This window comes from Apaloderma vittatum, unplaced genomic scaffold, assembly GCF_000703405.1.
Source record: "Apaloderma vittatum isolate BGI_N311 unplaced genomic scaffold, ASM70340v1 scaffold1787, whole genome shotgun sequence".
Lineage (NCBI taxonomy): Eukaryota > Metazoa > Chordata > Aves > Trogoniformes > Trogonidae > Apaloderma > Apaloderma vittatum.
The window spans coordinates 11495-35314 of record NW_009726527.1 but is presented as its reverse complement, the minus strand read 5'-3'; the positions used below and the strand labels follow the sequence as shown (position 1 = coordinate 35314).

At 39.0% G+C, this 23820-nt stretch overlaps 1 protein-coding gene across 1 annotated transcript in view; it reads left to right on the top strand.

Annotated features, from left to right (window-relative positions):
• LOC104276848 (disks large-associated protein 2-like) overlaps window positions 1-22098 on the top strand; it is a gene marked incomplete at its 3' end in the record, with an annotated part of 32560 nt that extends 10462 nt beyond the window's left edge. Inside the window, exons 2-3 of the mRNA XM_009873301.1 lie at window positions 5072-6141; window positions 21887-22098. Of these exons, the coding sequence (XP_009871603.1) occupies window positions 5140-6141; window positions 21887-22098 (1214 nt within the window). The remainder of the gene's footprint in view (window positions 1-5071; window positions 6142-21886) is intronic.
• Window positions 22099-23820: the final 1722 nt, after the last annotated feature.

Below are 23820 nucleotides of genomic sequence, written 5' to 3'. Positions count from 1 at the left end.
ATAAGGTGTTGTGCTACCTAAATAAGTTGGAAATCTCATGAGACTGGAATAGCAGCAGCTTAAGGCATTTCCAGAATTTTTTCCTTGCATTTGACAGGTTAGTTACTCTTCTCAACCCCTAGAAATACTTATTTTTTAAGGTTAGAATAAAACAGAGAAAAATAGTATAACAAGTTAATGAGGAAACAGTGCTCATTTAATGCTACTTACTGCAGTCCTTGGGCAGGCAAATCTCTAGCCAAAGCATTTTGTTTATGCATTTTAATACTTAATATGTATTTATTTGACTAATACACTTGTTTTTACACTGTTTAGTATTTGTATTAGTTATAGGTTAGACTCTAAGTATTTTTTTCATAATACATTGCAGCGTAATTGAATTGAGTGAAACAGCACTATGGTTTTCTCTCCCACACAGTTTTGAAAGTCAGATTAGGTATCTCTTTTCAGCAATGCATTTTACTGGTTACTATGCAAAAAGCTGTATCTTCTCCAGTGAAAACAGCATAAAATATTTTAGATGGATAAGCAGTTTACCAAGTGGCTTGTACAGTTAAATAAATAAGTAAAAAGCAAAAATCAGACAGTGTTTAGGAGTTGCAGGAATTATTATTATGCCCCAAAACCTTGCTTTCAGTACATAACACACAAAAGAGATTTGTGGAGACGTGCACTTCTTTTGAATGTCACAGAGATTTCAAGTGTATTTACATTGATTCTCTTTAGCAAAGAGCGATGTTCCAGGAATTCTAGAGATGCATAGCTTTTCAATTGCGTAGAGTTTTTTAGTCCTTTTGCCCTAGAACATTAATATTAATTCTAATTCACTATTTCAAACAATATTTTTAGTCTTTGAACCTCTCTTCCCTTGATACTGACTGGGAGGAGGAAGAAGCGTGAGTGCTTTAAAAATTGTGACCAGTCACCAAAGGCAGGCAAACTTACGTCTGCTTGGAGTAAGAGAACAACTCTTTTAGCATCAGAAGGTCTGGGGGGAAAAACAGTGAAAAAAAACCAGGAAATGACATGGCACAACAGGGAAACAGTTGAAACAGATAGAAAGAGATGCAGAAGTCCTTCCATCTGTCAGGATTAAATGTTGACTTACACCTGTACAGTAGTTTCTGAAAAGAAGAGCTGTCGGATTTTTAGGATTTTAGAATTACTGCATTCTCTCTGACATGACAGTCTATGTCTTGGTCTAGGACTGTTCTCCCCCCCACCCAATCTTATGTATTATCTGACTATCCATTGAAGTGAATGGAAATAATCCATTTTGCTCTGATGAAACCTAAGAAAAAAGCCATTCCTGTGCATTTTTTTCCCCTATTCCTATTCTTTTGTCTGCTTTGAGTTACATTTATTTGTTCTTCTGTCTCCCTTCAGTTCTTTGGTTCTGATGGTGGCATTTTCTTTAAGGAGCTATACATTAGTATCCCAAATTACTTTTATATTTTTAGAGTGGTTAACCTAAGAAAAGATAGCAGCTGCTCTAAAAGAAAAAGGAAAAACACACCTTATATTTTATTCTATACAGTATGTCCCCATGTGTTGCCTGATATCTAGTCAAGAGGTGGCGTCCCTGGCGGCAAGGAGGCTGGATTAAAATGATCTCTAAGGTCCCTTCCAGCTTAGGCCATTCTATGATTATTATCTTCAAGACGTAGAATAAAATTCCATTACAATCTGTCATTATTGGATTAACCTGGCATTATTTTATTATACCAAAATCGTAAATTTTTTTTTAAAGACTTGAGAAAAAATATTAATACTGTATGTAGCTTGCTTTACAAATTTTTATGAATCATCTGAGCTATGACTATTGACCATAGACACACTTTTATCCCCTTGTAAATGCTAGAAAAGCATGTTAGCTTAATTGAATTTTAAGGCAGCACATTTTTCTTTGCGTTTCTGGCAGGCTAAGAGCTAGCACATGGACAGTTACACTGGTCTGGTACCACACAGTAATTCAGTCAGCCATAGCTCAGCTGTTTCTCTGAGCCCTGAAACAGGCCCTGAACAAAGTTGACTAAATATTAGAAAGCCCAAGTGACTTGATAAGTTTATATATTACAATGCAAAACTTTTAACATTTTCAGAGGGTTCGTAAGAAGAAGTAGTGGTGCTTAGGACACAAAATGTGTTTTGATGTCCCAAGCAGAGCTCAAACCTAATTGGAGTGATAAATTTAGATGATGGACGTGTAAGTAATTTGGGACATTATCTAGTATTAGTTACTCTCTATGGCAGATTTAAGAGGGAAGAATTACTTTTGGAAAATATCCCTTTCTTAATTCTGTTTTTAATTAGTTTAATTATGCTTATTAAATGCCTGTAGCAGGCACATAAAATGCTGTAAGGCTATTAAAGCAACGTACAGACAAATTGTAATTTTCTATACCTGCACTGAGCTAGAATCTTAGCGGGTCATGAGGGAAGGAAAAGTTGTTGTTAGATTATCTGTTGCAGTGCAATCTAATCATGATGTCTCATATTCCTAGGGGTGTAACAGGATAAAAACGTTTGAAGCCTTCTGGGTTATGTTTGATGCTGCATGAAGCCTAAAGAAATCACCAGGGAATAACAGATCTGTGCTAAGGAACTGGTTTAAATAAGTTTCTTTTTCCTGTTTAACTCTTTCTTTTGCTCTGGATCTCCACCATACCCTTCCTTTTATTTTTTTAAATTATTTTTATTTTTCTGATGCATTGGTGAGACGTGGTGCAAGAGCTACCTTCATTCATAGATGTGCAAGCACGTGACGAAAAGCCTCGGGGTTGACTCTCATCCTGCTGTCAGTTTGAGGAAAGAGCATCCTTCCACCTCCCTCTGTCTCATACCACTGTGAAAATGAAAATCAGCAAATCACGTTGGAAAGTTTTGCCTATATTCCATTTATCTTTTTTTGTTCAAGGAGAACGGTGCCTTCCACGTCTCACGGGACTGTAAGAACTAACGCAGTAACCTCTGTCAGGTGGTTTGGGAACACTTTATGGGAAGCACAGACTAAGTTCAACACATGGACCATTTTTACTCCCCTGATAAAGTTTGGTAATATGCTGGGTTAAGTACCATTAATTACAGGGCTACTTATGTGGCTGAATCCCAATGCACTGTTATAATTTACTACCTCAACTATATATAGCTGTACTTTTAATTGGATAATCACAATTCTGATATTTCAGAGAAAGAGTTATACTTCCTTTTTGTAACTACATTTGTGCAGGGTATTATAACCTAAATAGTACAACAAATTGAGTAATCAACGGTAGTAAGTTTTTATTTTAATGTGAAAATAGCTAACAATTAACTAAAAGAAACTGCTATAAAACAGAACAGAGGCAGGAAAGGAGCTATGCACACAAATCCATCAGTTTCACGCCATGATAAAGTCTGGTCATGACATTTGGACCCTTAAATCCATCTTTGACTTTAGCGTAGCAGGATTATGCCTCAGATGAAGAATACTTTATTGTCTATTAGTTTAATGCTACATTCATTTTAAAACATTATGTGGAGCTCTGTTGAAATTAAGATGTAATAAAATTAAGCGTCTTTCACTATAGGAAATTTAGAGCATTTAGGTTGTGAGATTGCTGATGCTAAAGCCATGCAACAAATTGCATTCTGCACTGAAGGTATCGTGACATAACACTTATTACCTGAATAAAATTAAAGGGATATGAGTATTGATCTGGTTCATGACCATACCCAGGCATTGAGTTTTCACCAGCAGTGGGAGTATGATTTAGGAGAGTTTTGTCATATGCTTAGAAACCCTCAAAGTGCTGTTGGCTACTGTGTTATCTCTAGGCGCTGGTCTCCAGTGTCCCATTATATTTTTATATGTAATAAATACATATTCTCTGGCTTCCATTCTGCTTGAGGTCTTCGACTTCCTTGTACTGGGCTCCTGTGCAAGATTATTTAGATTCCTTAGAGCGAGTTTGCAGAAAGACCGTGCTAAGTGGGTTGTATAAACACTTATGCATCTGTCTGATCCTCTAAAGGATTATCTTGCATCCTATGTCTTTGTCTGCTTTTGAAATGTTGCTTAAATAAGCTGAAGCTGAAGAGGGAACTTGAATGCGAAAATCAAATTGAAGCATTTCTGGGATTTTTAATTTTCTGTTTGTAGCATTTGACAGCTGCAAGAAATTGTATGAGAGATAAAAAAAAATCAAAGGCTTGAATATCAAAATCTTTGCTTACAAGCGACTCTTATTTAGTAATCATTCTTGTTTAATAACTACAACTTGGAGCATATGATCCATAGGAACAAATAGTCAGGTATATAAAAACCCATAGCTTGCACCTAGAGATACTTGAAGGTATAAGGAATAAGATAGTTGTTGAATAAGTATTTTGTAATTTGGACATAAAAAGGGAAAAATTGCCTAACAGAGAAGACTTCACATGCATGAGGATAGTGGTAATACTTCTGGAATAAGGACAACAGATGTTCCAATAGTATTAAATGATTATTCATAAACTCTTTAATGATATAAAAATTAAGCTTCATTTCAGCATGTTCATATTCTTTTCCTCTTTGATGTTTATTATTTATGTTTATGAACAGTGAACTCAGGATCCTGAAACTGAGATTCATTCAAGGAAATGAAGTTCAGTTCACAGCAGGAAAAAAACCTCATGGAGACAGGACACATTTAGGTTAAGATAACCAGCTGAAAAACTAATAGAAACTAGACTCATGTATCTTAAATGACTAGCCACAGAACTTGACATGAATCCCAAATATCAAATAATAAACTGAATACTTGAATCCATTAAATCTTTTTGAGTAAGTTTGCATAATGAATAGCTTCATAAAATTTAGAACAGCTAGCAGACAGAACTGCAAGCAGGAAGGAGGCTACATTCACCCCATAATTTGCTCTTAGTGAGCAATTTTAACCGGTTTTAAAATGTTTAATGAAATTCCCTGAATGGTGAGGCTTTCCATCAAGCTTATGGAGAAAAAAATAGTTAGTTTTGCAATATCCTTGGATTTTGCAAGTTAAACTTTTAATCAGACGCATAACATAGGTTTTATGTGTTCTCCTGACAGACCAGCAGTACTCATGGTCACCTTCTCAGCACTTCAATGAAGAAAGATATTCTCCTGCTCCGAGGAATATGAAAGGATTATCTGGTAGTCGCAACCAACCACAGTTATGTTCAGCTCATACTTGTGGCTTAGCATCCCCTGAAGATTGTGAACACACCCACGACCATATCCACCATGGGCAGGAGCCAAGGCAATCGTATCTTCTCAGCCCCACGGAGAGTTGCCCGATGGACCACCATCGTTGCTCGCCACGCAGCTCCATTCATTCGGAATGCATGATGATGCCCATGGTAATGGGCGATCACATGTCAAGTAGCACTTTCCCCAGAATGCACTACAGCTCACATTACGACTCAAGAGACGACTGCGCCATGTCTCACGGTAACCCTAAGATTAACCGTATTCCTGCAAATCTTTTGGACCAGTTTGAGAAACAGCTTCCTCTTCACCGGGATGGGTTTCACACTTTACAGTACCAGAGGACCTCAACAGCTGCGGAACAGCGCAGTGAGAGCCCGGGAAGAATACGCCACCTCGTTCATTCAGTCCAGAAACTTTTTACTAAATCTCATTCTCTGGAAGGATCATCCAAGGGCAACGTTAATGGAACGAAGGGAGACAGCCGAGGGGACGACCATCATCACGGGCACCATTCCAAGCATAGCAAACGGAGTAAAAGTAAGGAGCGAAAACCGGAAAGCAAGCATAAATCTGGAATGAGCAGCTGGTGGAGCTCTGATGATAATTTGGACAGCGATAGCACTTACCGAACCCCTAGTGTGGTCAATAGGCACCATGCAGATCATATATCCCATTGCTATCCTGAGGCGCTCCAGGGGCATTTTGGGGATCTCTCATTGAAGACTTCCAAAAGTAACAATGACGTGAAGTGTTCGGCTTGTGAAGGGCTAGCAATGACCCCTGATGGTAAATATATGAAAAGGAGTTCTTGGTCCACGCTTACAGTAAGTCAGGCTAAAGAAGCTTATCGCAAATCATCACTGAACTTAGATAAGCCTCTGGTTCATCAGGAAATCAAACCTTCCTTGAGGCCATGCCATTACCTTCAGGTAAGAGGAAGATTTTCTTAAGATTTGTAATGAGAAAAGCACCACAGTCTATGCCATAGTCATCATAAAAAATGCAAGGGTAATCTGTATATTACAAATATACAGATATTACAAAGAACATCTGCATGGCTCACCTAATACAGATATTCCATGAAAGTGAGAAAACTCTAGCTTTCATCACACAGATTAAAAACTGTAAAACCAATGTGATAAAAATTAGGTTAAGGCCAGTGAATGTGTCTTCATCTTTGGAGATCACACTAAACATCTTGATAAAATCCATATATATAACTAAAAAAGGGCCAGTTCTCCCAGCAGTCTGGGGGTTAGAAAAAGTGTTTCTAATACATCTGTGAATGAGTGATTTTAAACACAAATTGCGTGGAATCCTGGTTTGGCGTTCTTTTATTCCTTTTCTCCAGGTTTTTGTAAGTAACAAGAGAATGGATTTACTGGTGTATCCAGTTGCCTTGTGATGATGACGATTACTCACAAACTTCCTTTTAGTGACTGGGTCACCCAAGATTGTATTGAACTGAGCCTCTTTAGAGACCATCTTGTAAGCTATCCCTGTTAAAAGTTACATGGGTACCTTAGGCAGATAAATATTTCAGGCCTGGAACTCAGACTATTTGTGGTGGTGATCTGCACAGTTGTTTTCTCTGGCAGCAGCCAAGAAGCTCCCATTTTCTCCTACATTTAAACTGCTTTGCCTACTGCTTGCTGCCATTTGCCACCCCAGAGTCATAACAGTGTAGCCATTTACAGTGATGCATGATGATCTGAATCTTAGAGTAATATGGGTTTAAAAATTAGCTTCCAAAATACTTGTTTATACATTTGCATCATTTACATTGCCTAGGTCCAGCACAGTCCCATGACAAGTGACATGAGCACATCAGGGTGTACAGAGAAGTGCAGTGGGAGCAGACCAGAAAGGAGGGAGTAGCTGGCAGTAGAACTTCTTCAGCTAACTTTGCCATAGGAAAAAAAACCACAGTGTACAAATATTCCCTTAGGTATTTTTGCCAACTACCACCTGCAAAGCCCACACTGCTCTGAGTACCTCTTATTTTATTTCTTTTCAAGGAACTTCTCTTTCTCCAGAATTTACCTGATTCTCACATTAACGTGGGCAAACCTCCACTGCAGATTTACGTATCTGGAGATTTTCTATTCCTGTGGGCTCTGCAGAAGCTAACAAACACAGACTAGCAACTACTGTTGTACTTCTGTGCCACGCTCTTTTCCCCGCTGAGCAATAAGAGTCCAATAATAAGTCGTCACACTTGAAGAGCTAGATGTGTTCAAACACACATGCAGATATCCAGGATCAGTCCTCCCCTCCGAAACAGGGAGAGTTCCTCACTGCAGTGAAAGGAAAGAAATTGCAGCCTTCATAGCATTGCCATGCAAACTGATTCCAATATAGACTGGGACCTGTAATATTTTATCATATCAAAATACAGTTCTCATATATGTAAAACAGCCTGCACTTCCCTGGAAGTTATTAATCTAACTCAACAAGCCAGAACTGGAATCATGTCCTGTGCAGAGACTTCCACTTGTGTCTGTGTTCTAAAACTACGTGTACAGCTCTGACAATACAGAGAAGTTTAGTTATGGCTATTTTTTTCCTCACCAGAACGTACTCCTACTTCTGCACAGACAGCTCTGATTCCTCTACATCTCTGCTGGGTTTTGGGCTTTCCTTCTCATCACATTTCATTGTTTCTTCTTCCTTCTTTACGCCTCATTTTTTTTCACATAAGCCACCAGTCTTTACTTTTAATGGGCCTCCTCCTTACTCCCAATTATATTATATCAGTGTCTTCAAGTGAGGGTGAAACACTGCGTTCGCAAACTAACTTGGTTATCACTAAGCTTTAGATCAAGCCCAGTGGCAAGCATAGGGAGCAGGAAAGCACATTTTTTGCCAAGTCCTTGTTTTATGGTTTTTGTGAATTGGGATGACTACAGAAGGGAATTTTCATGCAGTAATTAGAAAGGTTCATACACTGGTAGACTCATCCAGCTTAAAATCCAGCAGATGTGAATGTAAACTTTTGCTACACCAGAGACTTTGGGTTTTGAGCCCATTTAAAAATGAGATAGTAGCCATTCGCTATTCACAAGGATCCTTATAATAGAAATTTATTAAGACTCAAATGCTCAGTTACTGACATAAAGAATCTATAGTTGTGTCCAAAGCAGTAATAACAGGAATTCTGTAACAGGTATATTCTTATTACAAAATATTGAAATAAAATACATGTTCTGTAGAATCTGAATATGCCAGTCAGAGCATAGTTATCCATCAGACTGAGTGTCTGGCTTATTCACTAGCCCAAGGCCGGCAGACAAACTGGAGGGACCCCATTCTGTCAATGTCATAACTAAATGCTTAGTTTTGAAACCTCTACTTTGAGGGATGCTGCACTGTCACACTGTAATCATTAAGACCACAGATATAAGTCCCATTATTAGCTCTGCCATGAACTTTCTGTCTCACTCAGGAAATGTAATTTGTTAATCACTGCACATTTGAATAGAATCATAGAACAGATCAGGTTGGAAAAGACCCTTGGGATCATCAAGTCCAACCATTGACCCTGCACTACAAGGTCACCCCTAAACCATATCACCCAACACCCCATCTAAACGACACTTGAACACCTCCAGGGATGGCGACCCAACCACCTCCCTAGGCAGTCTGTTCCAGTGTCTGACCACTCTTTCCATAAAGAATTTCTTCCTAATGTCCAGCCTAAACTTGCCCTGTTGCAACTTGCAACCATTCCCCCTGGTTCTGTCCCTAATTACCTGTGAGAAGAGACCAGCACCAACCTCTCTACAAGGTCCTTTCAAGTAATTGTAGATTTAGAATTACTCTGTCTGAAGGACTGAGGAGGGATATTTAACTTTTCTAATGGCAGTATAAGAAGCATCACTAAATAATAATTGGATAAAAATAATCATTAGGTTCAGAAACTGAGAAAGGTAGAGAAAAATGTTAGGAACCCTAGCCAGGAGAGTTTACTGCCTTGCTCCAGCATATCTGCCAATGAGAATTCAAAGGATTATGAAGCTGATTATGCAGCAGCAGATTTCCCTGAGGTGCACAAGTGAGCAGATTAGTGTAAAACCCCAGGCCCTTCGCAGGATCTCTGTGTTTATAGCATTACAAAACATATTAAAAGAAATTTCTCCTGAATGATGTCAGCTATATATTTTTTAATTTTTTTTAAAGTAAAGCTGTGAAATTGTAGTCCTTCAGAAATCTTATGCATGAATACATAAACATGCCCCATAATAATATTTTTTTTCTATGTTTATGTATTAATATTATAAATTTATAATGCATATGTGGCCTTTATTTCGCTACCTATTTATATGAGGATTCACCATATCTGACTCACTTTTCTATCTACTGGTCTCCTTCTTGTTACCTTTTTTTTATTTCAACATCAGTATAAAATATTGTTACTTCTGTTTCTGTTTTGGTATACTGAGCCCCAAACTGGAAGACCATAGCAGTGTCTTACGCCTCTGTTCGAGACCATGTTTTCTGTGTTGTGTTTCTGGGCTTCCATTTTGTCTTCCACAGTGATTACTGAGCTGTTTTTTCCTTAAAATTGAAACTCTGTAGAGTGAACAAAGGAAATCTCTTTTTAAGAAGGGAGCTTCTACCAAATTCACTTGAAAGTAGGAGGTAAGAAAAGAGGTTCTGAAGGCACCTGCACATTATATGCTTAAGTCATGTCCTAGAGTTGAAAGCAGGTATTTCTTTAAACTGATAAGTCTCCAAACTTAGTCTTTGGCTTCTCTCTTAGGGTTTCCCATTCCCTGCTGCTCCATAGACAGTCCTTGCAGCTTGGGGATCAACTTGGGTGTTATTGTAAGTTAGAGGCGATTCAGTCCATGTGCCTTCTTCCAGTGTGGGTAGTCATCTAAACCATCTGAAGTGGACAATTCAAGAGAATTAAATTAGCAGAAGTAAACCTATATAAAAAAAGTGATTCTTTTTCTCAGCTAAAGCTCGGATCAGATTTGCATCACTCCTGCTGCAGTGAGGGTGGTGGGGACATACAGAGAGAAAGGAGTGGTGAAGAGTGGGAATACGTTTTGTGCTCCACCTTGTTATTTAATCAGTCTAGCTGTAACATGAAGCAACTAACAGCACAAGAGCTGTGGTGAAGAGTGAACTGTGTTCAGTTTTGGGCCCCTCACTACAAGAAAGATGTTGAGGTGCTGGAGCATGTCCAGAGAAGGGCACTGAAGGTGGTGCAGGGTCTTGAGAACAAGTCATATGAGAAGTGGCTGAGGGAACTGGGGGGTTTTAGCCTGGAGAAAAGGAGGCTGAGGGGAGACTTTACTGCTTTCTACAACTACCTTAAAGGAGGTTGTAGCAAGGTTGGTCTCCTCTCTCAAGTAACAAGCAATAAGACAAGAGGAAGTGGCCTCAGGTTGCACCAAGGAAGGTTTAGATTGGATGTGAGGAAAAATTTCTTCACTGAAAGAGTTGTTAAGCATCGGAGCAGGGTGCTCAAGGAAGTGGTTGAGTCCCCATTCCTGGAGGTGTTTAAAAAAAACGTTAGATGAGAGCATTAGGAACATGATTTAGTGGTGGACCTGGCATTGCTGGGTTAATGGTTGGACTTGATGATCTTAAAGGTCTTTTCCAGTGTAAACAGTTCTATAATTCTGTAAGACGAAAGAGCAGGCATTTGTAACTGGACACTTAACAGCATTTATCATATTCATGTGAATGATTATTATGTCCAGTTCTGGGCCCCTCAGTTCAAGAAGAACAGGGAACTGCTTGAAAGAGTCCAGCGCAGAGCCACAAAGAAGATCATGGAGTGGAACATCTGCCTTATGAGGAAAGGCTGAAGGAGCTGGGTCTCTTTGGCTTAGAGGAGGCTGAGAGGTGACCACATTCACAATTATAAATATGTAAAGGATGAGTGTCAAGAAGATGGAGCCGGGCTCTTCTCAGTGATGTCCAGTGATAGGACAAGGGGCAACAGACACAAGCTGGAGCATAGGGCGTTCTACAAAAACATTAGGTAAAGCTTTTTCACTGTGAGGGTGACAGAGCACTGGCACAGGCTGCCCAGGGAGGTTGTGGAGTCTCCTTCTCTGGAGACATTCAAAACCTGCCTGGGCACGTTCCTGTGTGACCTACTCTAGGTGATCCTCCTTTCGCAAGAGGGTTGAACTAGATGACCTTTCGGGGTCCTTTCCAACCCCTGACATTCTGTGATTCTGTGATTAGCAACAGGTTTTCTGTACAGGCCTTTAATTTCTGTTTTGAATGCAGACAAATGCTACAAATGCATTTATGGGCACTAAATACTTCTGTCAGCCCACTGAGCAGGCAGACTAGCCCAAGTAGCTCACATATGCAGTGAAATGCACTTTTGTATAGTTTTAGCTGTAGCTGCTGCTGCTGCTGTTTTCCATATAATTTTAATATAAAATATGTTAAGAAAAAGATAAATGAGTTTTGAGATCTCTTCTGTCTTCATCAGCTGTTTTGGCTAATTAGGTTCCACACATATACAGTGCAATGACTTTGATTAATTTCATTTTGATATGAGTACTAGTGAGGAGCAAAGATTTTCAACAGAAAAAATGGATATGAACTATTAGCTGTGCTAAAATGGTGAATGCTAAAGTGCCGCTTGCAGTTTCCAGGACCGAAATACTTGTGAATGTTAGTGAAAGAAAAGTAATTCCTACAATAAAGCAGAAAAGATAGGCAAGAGCACAGCACTTACCGTCACTGAAGTTCTGGAGCACAGTGCTTCGTGTCACTGATTAATATTCCTCCCTCAGCCATTCAACAGCCTGCAAAGCAGCAAGCAGTCAAGGTAAACACACCACAAGGTACAGTGAATGAGTCAGCACTAAAAAAGAAAATAGCACGTTGTTCTAAAAATGGCTTCAGCCCACTCCTGTCTTCCTAGTGCATTTAAGCACTAGCGTCATCCGTTACAGCAGTGGCATTGCTAAGCATGTGGGTAATAATGTCAGCTACGTACTCTGCCGAATGAAAGAGAAGCACAAGAGTTGGTCTCTTAAAAAAAGAAAAAGAAAGAAAGCAGCAATTTCAACAAGACTCTGCTGATTTAAGTTATACCTACAAGGAGAAGAGCTTTGAGGACAAGCTAATGGACAAATAGGCGTTAAGCCCTCAGTTACGTTTTTCCAGGAGCTTTTCCAGGAACAAGACATATTCCCACAAACAAGATTATTGCCTTCAAGAAACATGCTATGCGTCGCACTCTCCCTCTATTTTGCAAGGATGGATGGATGTCAACTCAATGCACCTTTCTCAGCACTTCATCTTTGTGAAGCTAAATTGTATCTGTTTGCTTGACATAAAACCCATATACGAACTTCAGAAACTATATGCAGTACTGTAGCAACTGATGCATACTGTGGAGTTAGCCAGAGCTAGCAGAGTTTTGGTACTAGCATCCAAATCACTATCACCCACACTGCCTTCACAATGATTTATGACCAGCCACCACTCAAAAATTAACTGGGTTCTTTCCACAGCAGGAAAAGCTAGTATAAATAGTAGGGTAGCAGGGTAGTCTGCATCATAAATCAGCATGGACACATCCCAGCTCTAACGGGACCAAACATCTCAGCTAGTCTTGTGCTCTCCCAGTCTGAAGTGGAGATGTGCAGGAGTAATGCCCAGAGAAAAAGGGCGCTGATGGGGTAGTTAGTGCCCCACAGTCCGTTCGCAGTGTTCGGGTCAGCCTGCGACAACTGGTGCAGCACCTAGGGCTGCTCTGCAGAGTTACTCGCCAGGCAGTAAGGGTGTAATCCTACCACACAGAGCAGCAAGCTCAGCCACTTGGACTTGTTCCTTATGCTCTCCATACCCGTCATGTCTCTGAAGTATTGCACTTAGTGATTTTAAGAATATTAATAAAAAGGATTTAATAAAGCTGTTACTTCACTGTAGGATCCTCATATTGGCTGAAATGAATTGCTGAAGCTTTGTTCCAAACGAGCAGAAAAATTTCAGAGTAGTATTTTCTTAAAGCTGCCAAAACAAGTCCCTATTACTGTAGAAATGCCAAAGCTAGAAGTAGGAAAGGGAGGCCGTGACCCCACTGCCCTTTAATCAGGGGGAATTGTGCTCTTTTATAACATTAGTACAGCGTGTTGCCAATTTTTTTTCAATGTTCATTTCACTGATGCTGAAGGTTGACCTTTGTAGTTGTTACCCAAAGGTGTTGCTGGGTCTGAAGAAGTTTTCAGCCATGACTAACTTATTATTTTATACACTCAGGCCAGTTGCATCTGTCAAACCAGACTGCCAGGAACACGTGCTCGGGGCTGTAATGACTGCACACTCTCCTATGCTGCAGGCTTGCTGCCTAGGGCAGACCCAGCTCCACTCCTGAGCAGTCTAAACCATTTTTCCTGCAAGGAGGTGACTGTGGAAAATGACGAAGCTTTCATAAGTGCTGCATTAATTTATTTTTTCTTTATCCATTTGGTTTTGGCCACCTTACAGCGCTGTTCTTGAAGGTTTCCTTTAAAGTGGAGGTGCAGGTGTGTTTAAATGGCTGAATGTCTCTATGGACGGGGTCCCTGGTACTTTTAGTAGGGAATCTGGTCTTTTGAAAAGTGTGCAGATAATTAAGCGTTATTTAGTAGTTAGACAGGAAAAACAGGCATTTCACTCTGTAAGGTAAATAATTGGAGTCATCTAGGATTAACTGTTTGAAACTGTCAGTCATTAGTTAACTGAGAAAAATGGATGAAAGAAATATATCATATGTAGCCTTTAAAATTATGTTTTAAAGACATGCACTGTTTTTATCGATAGTAGCCCTATAACAAATAGAAAAAAAATCGATGATAGAGTTTTCTGCTTAGGTTAAAGAAAACACTGTTTACTACAGGCCATCTTTTGGGTCAGCCCTGAGTTTGCTGCCTTTTAGGTTCTTCTTTCCTCTCCAGCCTTATAATAGCTCTGCGACATTCGGAGTCCTTGCTATATCTGCGGGCTCTGTGGTTTTAGAGGTTCTGTAAGTGTGTTGGGAGCACCTCTCCTTTTTTTTTTCCTTTAAGGGCATTTCTGTCTCTTACTCTATACTTCCGTGACCACGAATGGTCTGTAGGGTCTTGCCCCACTCACATAGGTAAGGAGAAGGTGACAACTCTGAATTTCCCTTGGTGTCTACAGCGGTAATGGCAAAGATATTTCCAGAGGGACCTACAGGTGATTTTTACTGATAGGTTATGCAATGCTGAGAGTCAGGGCTGATCATATTTTATTTTCCCCTGTCTGGAAGTGGCAAGAAAAGGACAGAATAGGAAGGCACTGCAATACCTGTACCATGCTGTACAGAACCCGGGCTGCCTGTGGGAGCACTGGGGATGCAGGTGACCATGAGCAGCAGCACATGCTTTACCCACTCGGAGAGTCTCATCTCCCACAGCATCACCAGTCACAAAAATCAGGCTTCTGTTCTTCACTGTGCTGTGCAGATAGCTGGGCTCCATTCACCCTGCAAATGTGCTTCATGCAATGCAGTTTCCCTCTCCCAAAATGTCTGCTAGGAAATCTTGTCATTATCTTCAGTTGCTGATATTTTGTCCCCTGGACCCCCTCTACCTCCCTTTTGGAAGGTATATTCTTGGCTCCCCTTCACCTCTAATAAGTGATAAGCTGCAATCCAGTTTAAGTCTTTAGCTTTTCGATGCTTGTTTTAGCAGAATGCACATTGTAATTAAATTAATTCAATATATACAGAAAAATTTAAAGGAAACTGTAGCTATGAGCTGGCCCCAAAAGGTAAAGAGATAGAAAAACAAACCATGGGTGCATGACTACAGCAAATTAATTGGCAGAAGTGCCGCATTTTGTGGAAAGCATGAGAAGTTCCAAGTTTTGGATTTTGATGCTTCTGTGCACCTCTATTATTAAAATAATTACTACCTTATGCTACATCTATGCTATCAAGCTGCATCGTGTCAGGATAGTTTCCTTGGCCTGCTTCCTGATCCTCTAAACCATTACATGGCTCAGCGTGTTGTGGGCATTGTTTTCATCCAGTTCAGACAGTATTTCCCTAAACAGTTCCTGGGTACAGGATTGAGAGGCTGTATATATATATATATATATATAGGTTCCCATTTAAGTACAGGACAAGTCCTCCCTTCAGTCATATCGTATCAAAGTTCTGGCACGAGCTCAGTGATCTCCAGGCTTAGCAGGCTAAAAATCACTTCCAGTGTGGACAAGCCCACCCCTGCCATCTGGCTGCACCTCGCTCCACCCTATCAAACCAGCACAAAGAGTCCCAGAGACAGGAGTCCAGAGGGTCCCGGGGAGACCCAGCAACATAGCAGAGGATTTGCAGGTGGCTGAACTGCAAGGGTCTTTGCCAGGAATATGAGCAATCATGAGGTGGGCACTTGGCTCACACTCATCCAAACTGTATAACAAAGTCCTCACAACACTGTTTACAGTATTTGGCCATCCTCAGATTACAATTCACATTGTTGCTGGAGAACCAGTTAGGAAACACAGTGATGGTTCTTTTATTTTTTAGTTTATCACTGCTGAGATATGAGTTATAAAGTGTTATTTAAATGAAAAGAACATTTCCGTAGAAAATATAGAAGTGATGACTAAGCAATCCTGGCTGCACTGGACAAAAGTCTTCGTTCTATCAAGGATCAGCTAGTGTGGCTTTGCATGAAACTACACATGAAGAGCTAAAATCAGGCAATAAAATAATGCTAGTACTGGTCTGCTAATTTGAACAGCTCCTGGCTGGAATATTATGTTTGTGATGTCTGTATGGGTGTCCAGTCCATTCCCAACTCCCAAATTGCTGAATTCAAGTTGTTTTCAACCCAGTGTAAAGCATATGTTTGGGATCTACGTGGTTTTCTTTCTCTCCAGTGACTGTTCATAGCAAAGCCTGGAGAGACTGGCTGGCAAGGCAGAGATGCCCATTGCTTTCTCACATTAGCTCCTGCCTTGATGGATACAATCAGGGGACTTTCAGAGAATGCTGCAGGAACTCTCTGTGCTTGTGAGCTGTCAAGGAGTTCAGGAAGGAGAGGGTGGCATGTGAAAATTAAAGCTAATTAGGAAGACTGTAATTGTTAGTGGTGAGAAGTTGTCCCTGGTATATTTTGTAGAGATTTTGGAATGGCCTTGTTGTATAAATTGTATTATTTGAACAATGAATCAGCACATTAAAAAAAAAGTACAGAAAAAAAAACTTGTTTAGACGTGCACTAAGACTGGTGTTGTGGTGTAGACCCAAAGTTAGATACTTAGGAATCAAAGTTTTATTTTCAGATTCTGAACTCTTCCCTCCTGGAAAAAGTGGGACCAATAGGGTCTAGAGTCCACAGGCAGTAAACAGAGGAATGTTATTAGTGTCATTAACTTCAGAAGAAAATTATTAGTAATTGGTCAGTGTTCTTTCTTCAGCAAAAATTTTGGAAGTTCAGGAAGTCCAGCTCCCACTTCCCATTATAATAAGGAAACTGTCTACCATGCTAAAAAGCCCTTCTGTCTGCCTTGAAGATTGTCATCTACTTTCTTCTACTTGCAGCTGTGCACAGTGGCTGTTTTTCTTCTTGAAGAAGTTGTGATTTAAGCAAAAATCTCTTACCTATACTTCAGATTGTGTGTGGAAGGAATGGGGCGGGTGGTGTCATCTTCTTGACCAGGCTGAGAAAGCATAAAACTACAAAAATTACATATCCACTACATAGTGTTTCATATTTTATCCTTCTTCATGTCATCTATAGTCTTAATTTCATTCACAGACAGCTTCTCCTTCTCTAAAATGTGAAATTTGTGTTACTAAAATAAGATTTGGGTCATAATGAATATTTCAATGCATTTTACATCTGCATGCTAATTAAATTTCACAGGACTCCGATGAGGAAGGTAATCCTCATTTTAACCTTTAAGAATGAGAAATATGAAGAAGTGAGAGTAAGCTCGCTCAGCTGAAGCCATATATTTAGAAGTGTTTCATTTTAGATAGTAAAGTGAGATGCCAGATTTTAAGCAGCTCAGCAGTTTAGTGGTGGAACACCTTTAAAATTCTGGGAGTAGGGAGCAAATGCTATAGAAATGCATGGAACAACAGGAGCAGATCTGTCCTGAAATGCCAGGGACTGTTGTCAGTTCAACTTCCTTAGCTAAATCATAAACTGAAATAAAAAAACGTGAATTAAAAGTGGTAGAAGTCCAGGGGGATGCATACTCCATTAGTTCTTCCAGTTTTTACATCACTATTTCTTAGATGCAAGATGGGTATTCACGCTGCTAGCTCTCGTTCCTGAGTGGGAGCCTAGATTATCTGTCTCTGATGAGATGTGAGGAAAAACTTTTTCCCCCTGAGTGTAGTCAGACATTGGAACAGGTTGCCTAGAGAGGTTGTGAAGTCTTCATCATCGCAAACATTCAAGACCCAGCTGGACATAGCCATGGGCAACCTGCTGTACCCAACCATGTTCTGAGCAGGAGGTTCATTTAGACACCTCCAGAGTCCCTTCCAACCTTAGCAATTCCATGAGTCCTAGTTTGTTCTGGAGGTTTGGTGAATTCATCCTTGTTTTCTTCCTTTGTTAAGATGTTCCACAAGTTTTATCCAAACACCCTTTCACAGAAAATTCGTGCGAGTGCTTGGCCCGGGGACTACAACTAACCTCCCTTCCAGATAATCATAGAATCATAGAATCATAGGATGGCCTAGGCTGGAAGGGACCTTAGGGTTCATCTAGTCCAACCCTTAAGTCTTCTCCTTCACAAGCACTTGGTTAGAAGGTGAGCAGTAGCATCTCTCACTTCCACATCCATTTTCTCATGGAAGAAAAGAATAAGGCTGTCCAGTTCTTTGAAAAAACATCCAAATTTGTTCTTCAGGAGGTGTTTTTAGGCTGTGAATAGGAAATGACAGAAGGGCTTTCTTGCCTGTAAAACAATAAACCCAGGAAAGGGACAGCATTCGGTATTTTTCTTCATGCTCTGCATTTTGTTTGCTAAGTAAAGGGACTTTTTGGTTCCTGTTGGATGCTACTCTGAGGGAGCTAACTCTCCTGAATGCCATTTATGGGGAATTTAGGAAATTTAGGGTCCTAACCTAAAATTACGGAATTCAACCTCAGAATTAGCTCCGTAAAATGTAGTAATGTTTAGGTATCAGTGCTTTAATAAAATTTGCCCTAGGTGACTACTGTAAGATTGCATTGAATCAGTAGCTTGACAACTAAAAGATCCCAAATTTCCTGAACGTGGCTGTGCTCCTCACAACAACAGTGCATGTAATTTAAGGAAGAGACTCATCATTCTTTGCAGAAATTATAACCAAATCAGCAGCCGGTAACAAAATTAAGTGAAAAGATCCAGACCTTGTCAACCCCTTGTTCTTACAAGAGGAAATTCATATGGTAATATGCAGTCTAACTCCTCTGTGGATAGAAACTGCATATACAAAGATTCATGTTAACATCTAGAACAGAAGGAAGGCCTTTTTAGACATTATAAATATCAGCACTCATCACTATATGCAAGTAGATAATTAGGGTAATTATTCCCAATTAGCAGCTGCAAGCCCTGCAGATGGGAATTTCAGGGGCTGGTAACTATCGTAAGAAAGCATTTCTGCAAGCTGCAAAGCCCTTTTCTTGTTTTGGAAAATATACATCTGATGACCCTCGCACACACTGTTAACTATTTCTGTTAATATTTCAAAATAGAAATCTTTCCTGCACTAGTCTAATACTTCTGCTCTTCTTTAAAGCTCTGTTGGGATCTGAGATTACCTGAATTTGGAAAGATTTTTTCCAAGTATTTAACCTACCAGCTAAAGTCAATGATGAACCAACCCGAACTGGTACTTAGATTTTGCTTCTGTTCTCAATCTGTGAGAAAAAAAACAATGTCAAGGGCCCTTGCATTGGCTTTTGAAGATAGCAAAGGGCTCGGGCTGTTTTGCTAAGCTCTGCATGAAACCTTCTGAGAGAATACATCAACAAACTTGCTTGCCAGGCTCCAGGAGCATTTTCCCTGTGTTTTTCCCTGTATTCTTCTCCCTTGAATGGCTTGAGGGTAAAAAAAATACACATATTTTAATTGTGAATAATGATTGTTTAACCATAAAAGCTTCGGTGATAGTCAATGAGTAACTCTGATTAGAAGGAGATTCTTGATGTGTTTGTGTGTACCGTGAGTATGTCACAAGCACGAATGGAGCAGGGCTTCTTCAGTTTTTAACTTTTATGGGAATTCATTCAACTTATGTATTCAGAAAGCAAAAGAAATGCAATCACAAAAAATTGTAAGGCACATAAGATTTGTCTTCATGAAACTCCTTATCAGAGTGAAGAAACTTATTCTTTTTTTAGATACTTTAATGTAAAAAAATCAGCCATTCCTATCTTTCAAAGTAAGATTTCAACTTCAAACAAAAAATAAGCCTGTGTTTACTCATTTAAATCCAGTCCTTATCTGGTTACTTGAACATGGAATTTCAGACAAAAGAAGGCTGAGAAACTAATAATTTTTTGCATTCAAATAAGTAAAAAGGTTATTAATCAGTGTCTTCTTAAACTTTCTATTTAATTATGTTTGAGCTAAAATGAAGGAAGGAAATTTCAAGCCAAAATAATTATTCCATGAAAAAGTTAAAGAGTTTTCTGAAAGAAGTGTATTAAATACTGAACATCATAAGTCAGCTTTAATACAGAAAATTGCATGCAGTGATCCCATGTACATGCCAATAAATGCTTTTTCAGCATGTGGATTTTGGTTTTAGCTATGTTGACGTACAAATAATAAAGAAAATTCAAAAATGAGAATATATTTGTATGATTTTAATTAATTTTTCTTAATAAAGTGTAAAAAAACCCTTAAGACAATGTGTTTATTTTGTATATGTTAGGAGTCTGGCTATCACAACTGTCACTACATGTAAATGACCTGTAGGTCTCCTAGAATCTCAAAAAACCTTCCTTCAACATTAATCTCATACATACTAGATCTTAGAAAACAAATTAGGATGATGTATCACATTTACAGGCTTCGAGCTTGGAAAATTTTTTCATTCTGCTCTTCCAATCACCATCCAAAGCTGAATAATGTGAAGTTTGTTTCTTTGCATGATCTAACCTACATTTCATTTAGATTCATGCTCTGTCCTATTACTTTGTACAAGAATATAACTCATATTTTTTTTCTCTGATACTTTGTCCTCTAACGTTCTTCTGATCTATGTGATCTGTTTCATATCTTCTTATCTGACTTCATCTTCAATCTCTCTTTTTCCTCCCCGGAGCTTGTTTTTCTAATATCCCTATCTTTACTTGTTCACCCCCTTTTAAAACTTGATTTCCTCCTTAATCCCTCTTTGGGACTCAAAGCCTCAGATCTGTTCACCTGGTGTGTGGCTAATTCATGTATCTTGAAAGGGCAGTAAAGATGACAGGCAGGTCATGTTAGTTATTTAAATCTGATTTCCAAGACTGCTGAAACCAATGGGAGCATTTCCTTCAGTTCCACAGTGAACTCTATAGAAAGTCTTGAAAATGTTTGACTTGAAAGTCTTTATTAGACATCCTGCTGTGCAGAAACTCCTTAACTGGAGGTTCAGATTTATAGTATATTGGTAAATAATGCCATCATACTGTTTAATATAGATTAAGTCATTACGTTGATAAAGGATTTGATGCTGCCAAGTGCATCAGCCCTGGTCCCTGATGTACTCTGTCACATCCTTCTTTTTAACCATGAGTCATTATAATGGATTTCAGAGAGATGCTTATATCCTTTAAGTTAAGTAAATGCTTAAGTGTCTTTCTGGATTAGGACCAGAGGACTCAGCACCTTGGAAGATTAAACAAAAAGCAAAGAATCAGCAATACTGTCAGAGACAGGCTTGCTGTGTTTATCCAGAACTCTTAAAACAGGGCTTTGGATTGGAAAATCTATTCCTGCTCAGATCTCTGCCAATTTGTAATGCAGAGAGATAACCGTCCACCCGCTTTGAATTATCCAACTACTAATTTTACTATTTGAAAAACCAACTCAACTGCATGAAAGCAGCCTCCACCAAATGTATTAATAATTAACTGTCTACATTCATAATATGTTGCAGCCTCTATGAACTATTTTGCAGCTTCTAAATAAGAAAAAAAAGACAAATTGCCACATTCTTTTTTTTTTTCACAGTTTGCCCGAAATCAGAATCCTATCAGTTTATGCCAAAATCACAGCTGAGTTTGACTTAAATACTTTGCTCACCTTCCTGAAAAGCAGCCAAAGCCCCATAAAGAGTTGGTAAAAGACTGTGAAGTGCTCAGCTTTCACTGAGATTTAGGGCTGAGATACCTGATCAGCTTACTTAATGTTTATCAGCTGAAAATCTGTCTACAGGTTTTTAAGAGGTTAGGCTAAGCTACTTCCTGCAATTTGAAGCATGTCTGTAGATAGATACTGCACCTCAGCTCACAAGCCATAACTTGGTTGTTCCTTAGGTTCCAATATTCGTAAACTGAAAAATTTCAATCTGGAAGTTGGAATTAAATTGCCAAATCGTTTGGGGACTTTAGAAAGTTCTAAGTGATCTGTTTCTGAAGAATAAAAAATTCATTACTTGTCTGTACAATGAAAAACGGAAGGAAGTATTTAAACATATGAGAAGTACAATGCACATTTCACACTTGTGTTTTATGATAGGTACCTCAGGATGAATGGGGAGGATACCCAGCTGGAGGGAAAGATGAAGAGATCCCCTGCAGAAGAATGAGAAGTGGGAGTTATATAAAGGCCATGGGAGATGAAGAAAGTGGAGACTCTGATACTAGCCCCAAGACATCACCAAAATTATCGGTTCGACCAGAGTCATTATTAAAATCCATTGGGCAAAGACCACTGGGAGATCATCCAAAGTAAGTTTCACTATGCCATGTTGGACACTTTTCCAAAAGTTGCCTTGACTTGGGTAATTTTTCTTTATGTCTTACTGGCACTGGTCAGTATCCATGAGACAATGTGATACTGTAGTTAAAAAGGTAACTTTTGTGTCTTTGTTTTAAACTAGCTACAGTTTCTTGTGATTACTGGATGAAAAAGTGTCATCTTCCTCCATCCATGTAACAAACATGCTACTTCAGAAAGAATCTATGTTTACTGGAGGAAATATAACTGTATTTTTATCAAAAGTTTTAAAATCTGAATATTTCTTCTCTACAAGGGTTGGCTGATATTGTACTTCTTTGTTATTTCATTGCTTTCTCTAAAATAGAAAATACACTCTATACTTAGTATAATAACAATTACATAATTGAATCCTATATTTGGCATCTTACACCTTTTTTATTGGTACAATGCTCTATATATCAGCCATACTGTATCATACTCATTTAAACACATTGTGAAGGGTTCTTTTTAACTGGGTGCTTATTTGTTTTTTTTTCATTCATACTACCCCTATTAAATAACTAAAGCAAATTTTAAATATAGGAAAATCTGTATTTATATATATCCAGTTATCCAGTAGATCTTTATTTTTCTCTCATTTTATCCTTCTACTATATTATAACTAAGCTGTAAGTATACTTAAGACAGTTTCAAAGTGGTAGCCTGATATCAAATCTGCAGTTTCTATTAATGTGACTGGATGTTTCTCATGGCTTAAAAAATTGATCTTTTTGCCTGGTAGAAACACATAAAATGAAGAAATTAAGAGTGAAACCTTTGATCAAAGGTTGTTTGTTGTTCTGTAGCTAATACCGAGTATAGCATAACATAGCGACTTCACCTTTTCATAAAATAAACCAAAATAAAACAAAAGCCTTGGGCGAAAAATCCTTTTGGCTTAATTAAATTGAATTATTTAGCTTGCAATCTGGAAGAAAACCATCAACTTTCACTCTTACTGAGGAGAACAGTTTAGAACTCTCTTTTTTCATATGTCTTGCTCATGCGTCTCTGTAGGCTTAGTTCAGATGCATTAACAAAGACATCTGTGCCATGAGCTACTGTAAGATTTCTGAGATGAAATGAGACTGGCAGGCCTCCACTTTCGATTGGCAACTAAGATCCAAGCAAGATACCTTATGGCATCTCAGAGGGTGCCAGAGACCTGTGTTTAGGCAACTGAGCCAAATTCTTAATGTGAATGTGAAGGATTTGTTAGACTATTAGTTCCAATGATGGAAACATGGCCTACAATGTAAGCATTGCTGGCAGACCTGTACCTGGCTGATTTCCAAAGGGGAAAAAATGAGCTTTTAATGACTGCAGTTGGAAGCAACATCTGAATTTTTGATGTCCTCAGTCATTATATCTGGACTGAATTTTGAGTTTGAGGCATGCTGGTTACATTGTCTCATCCAGTCCGAATTTGTGAAAGTCCTCGGGAAACAAAAAAGTTGGTTAATTTTCAGCTTGTGAGTATATGTTAGTAGGAGTAGAGGTCTTTCAGGATGAGGAGCCTAAATTTCTCAGTTGTGGGGGAGACCTATGTTGTGAATTCTTCCGTCCTGGATTTTCTCATAAATGGCACTGAAAGCTGTGGGTCTTGCAAAAGGGCAGTTTTCCTTGTAGGATAAGATTTGCTGGAGGGAGAGGGATCAAACATCTGTGGCTTGTTACGAGTGACCCTTCTG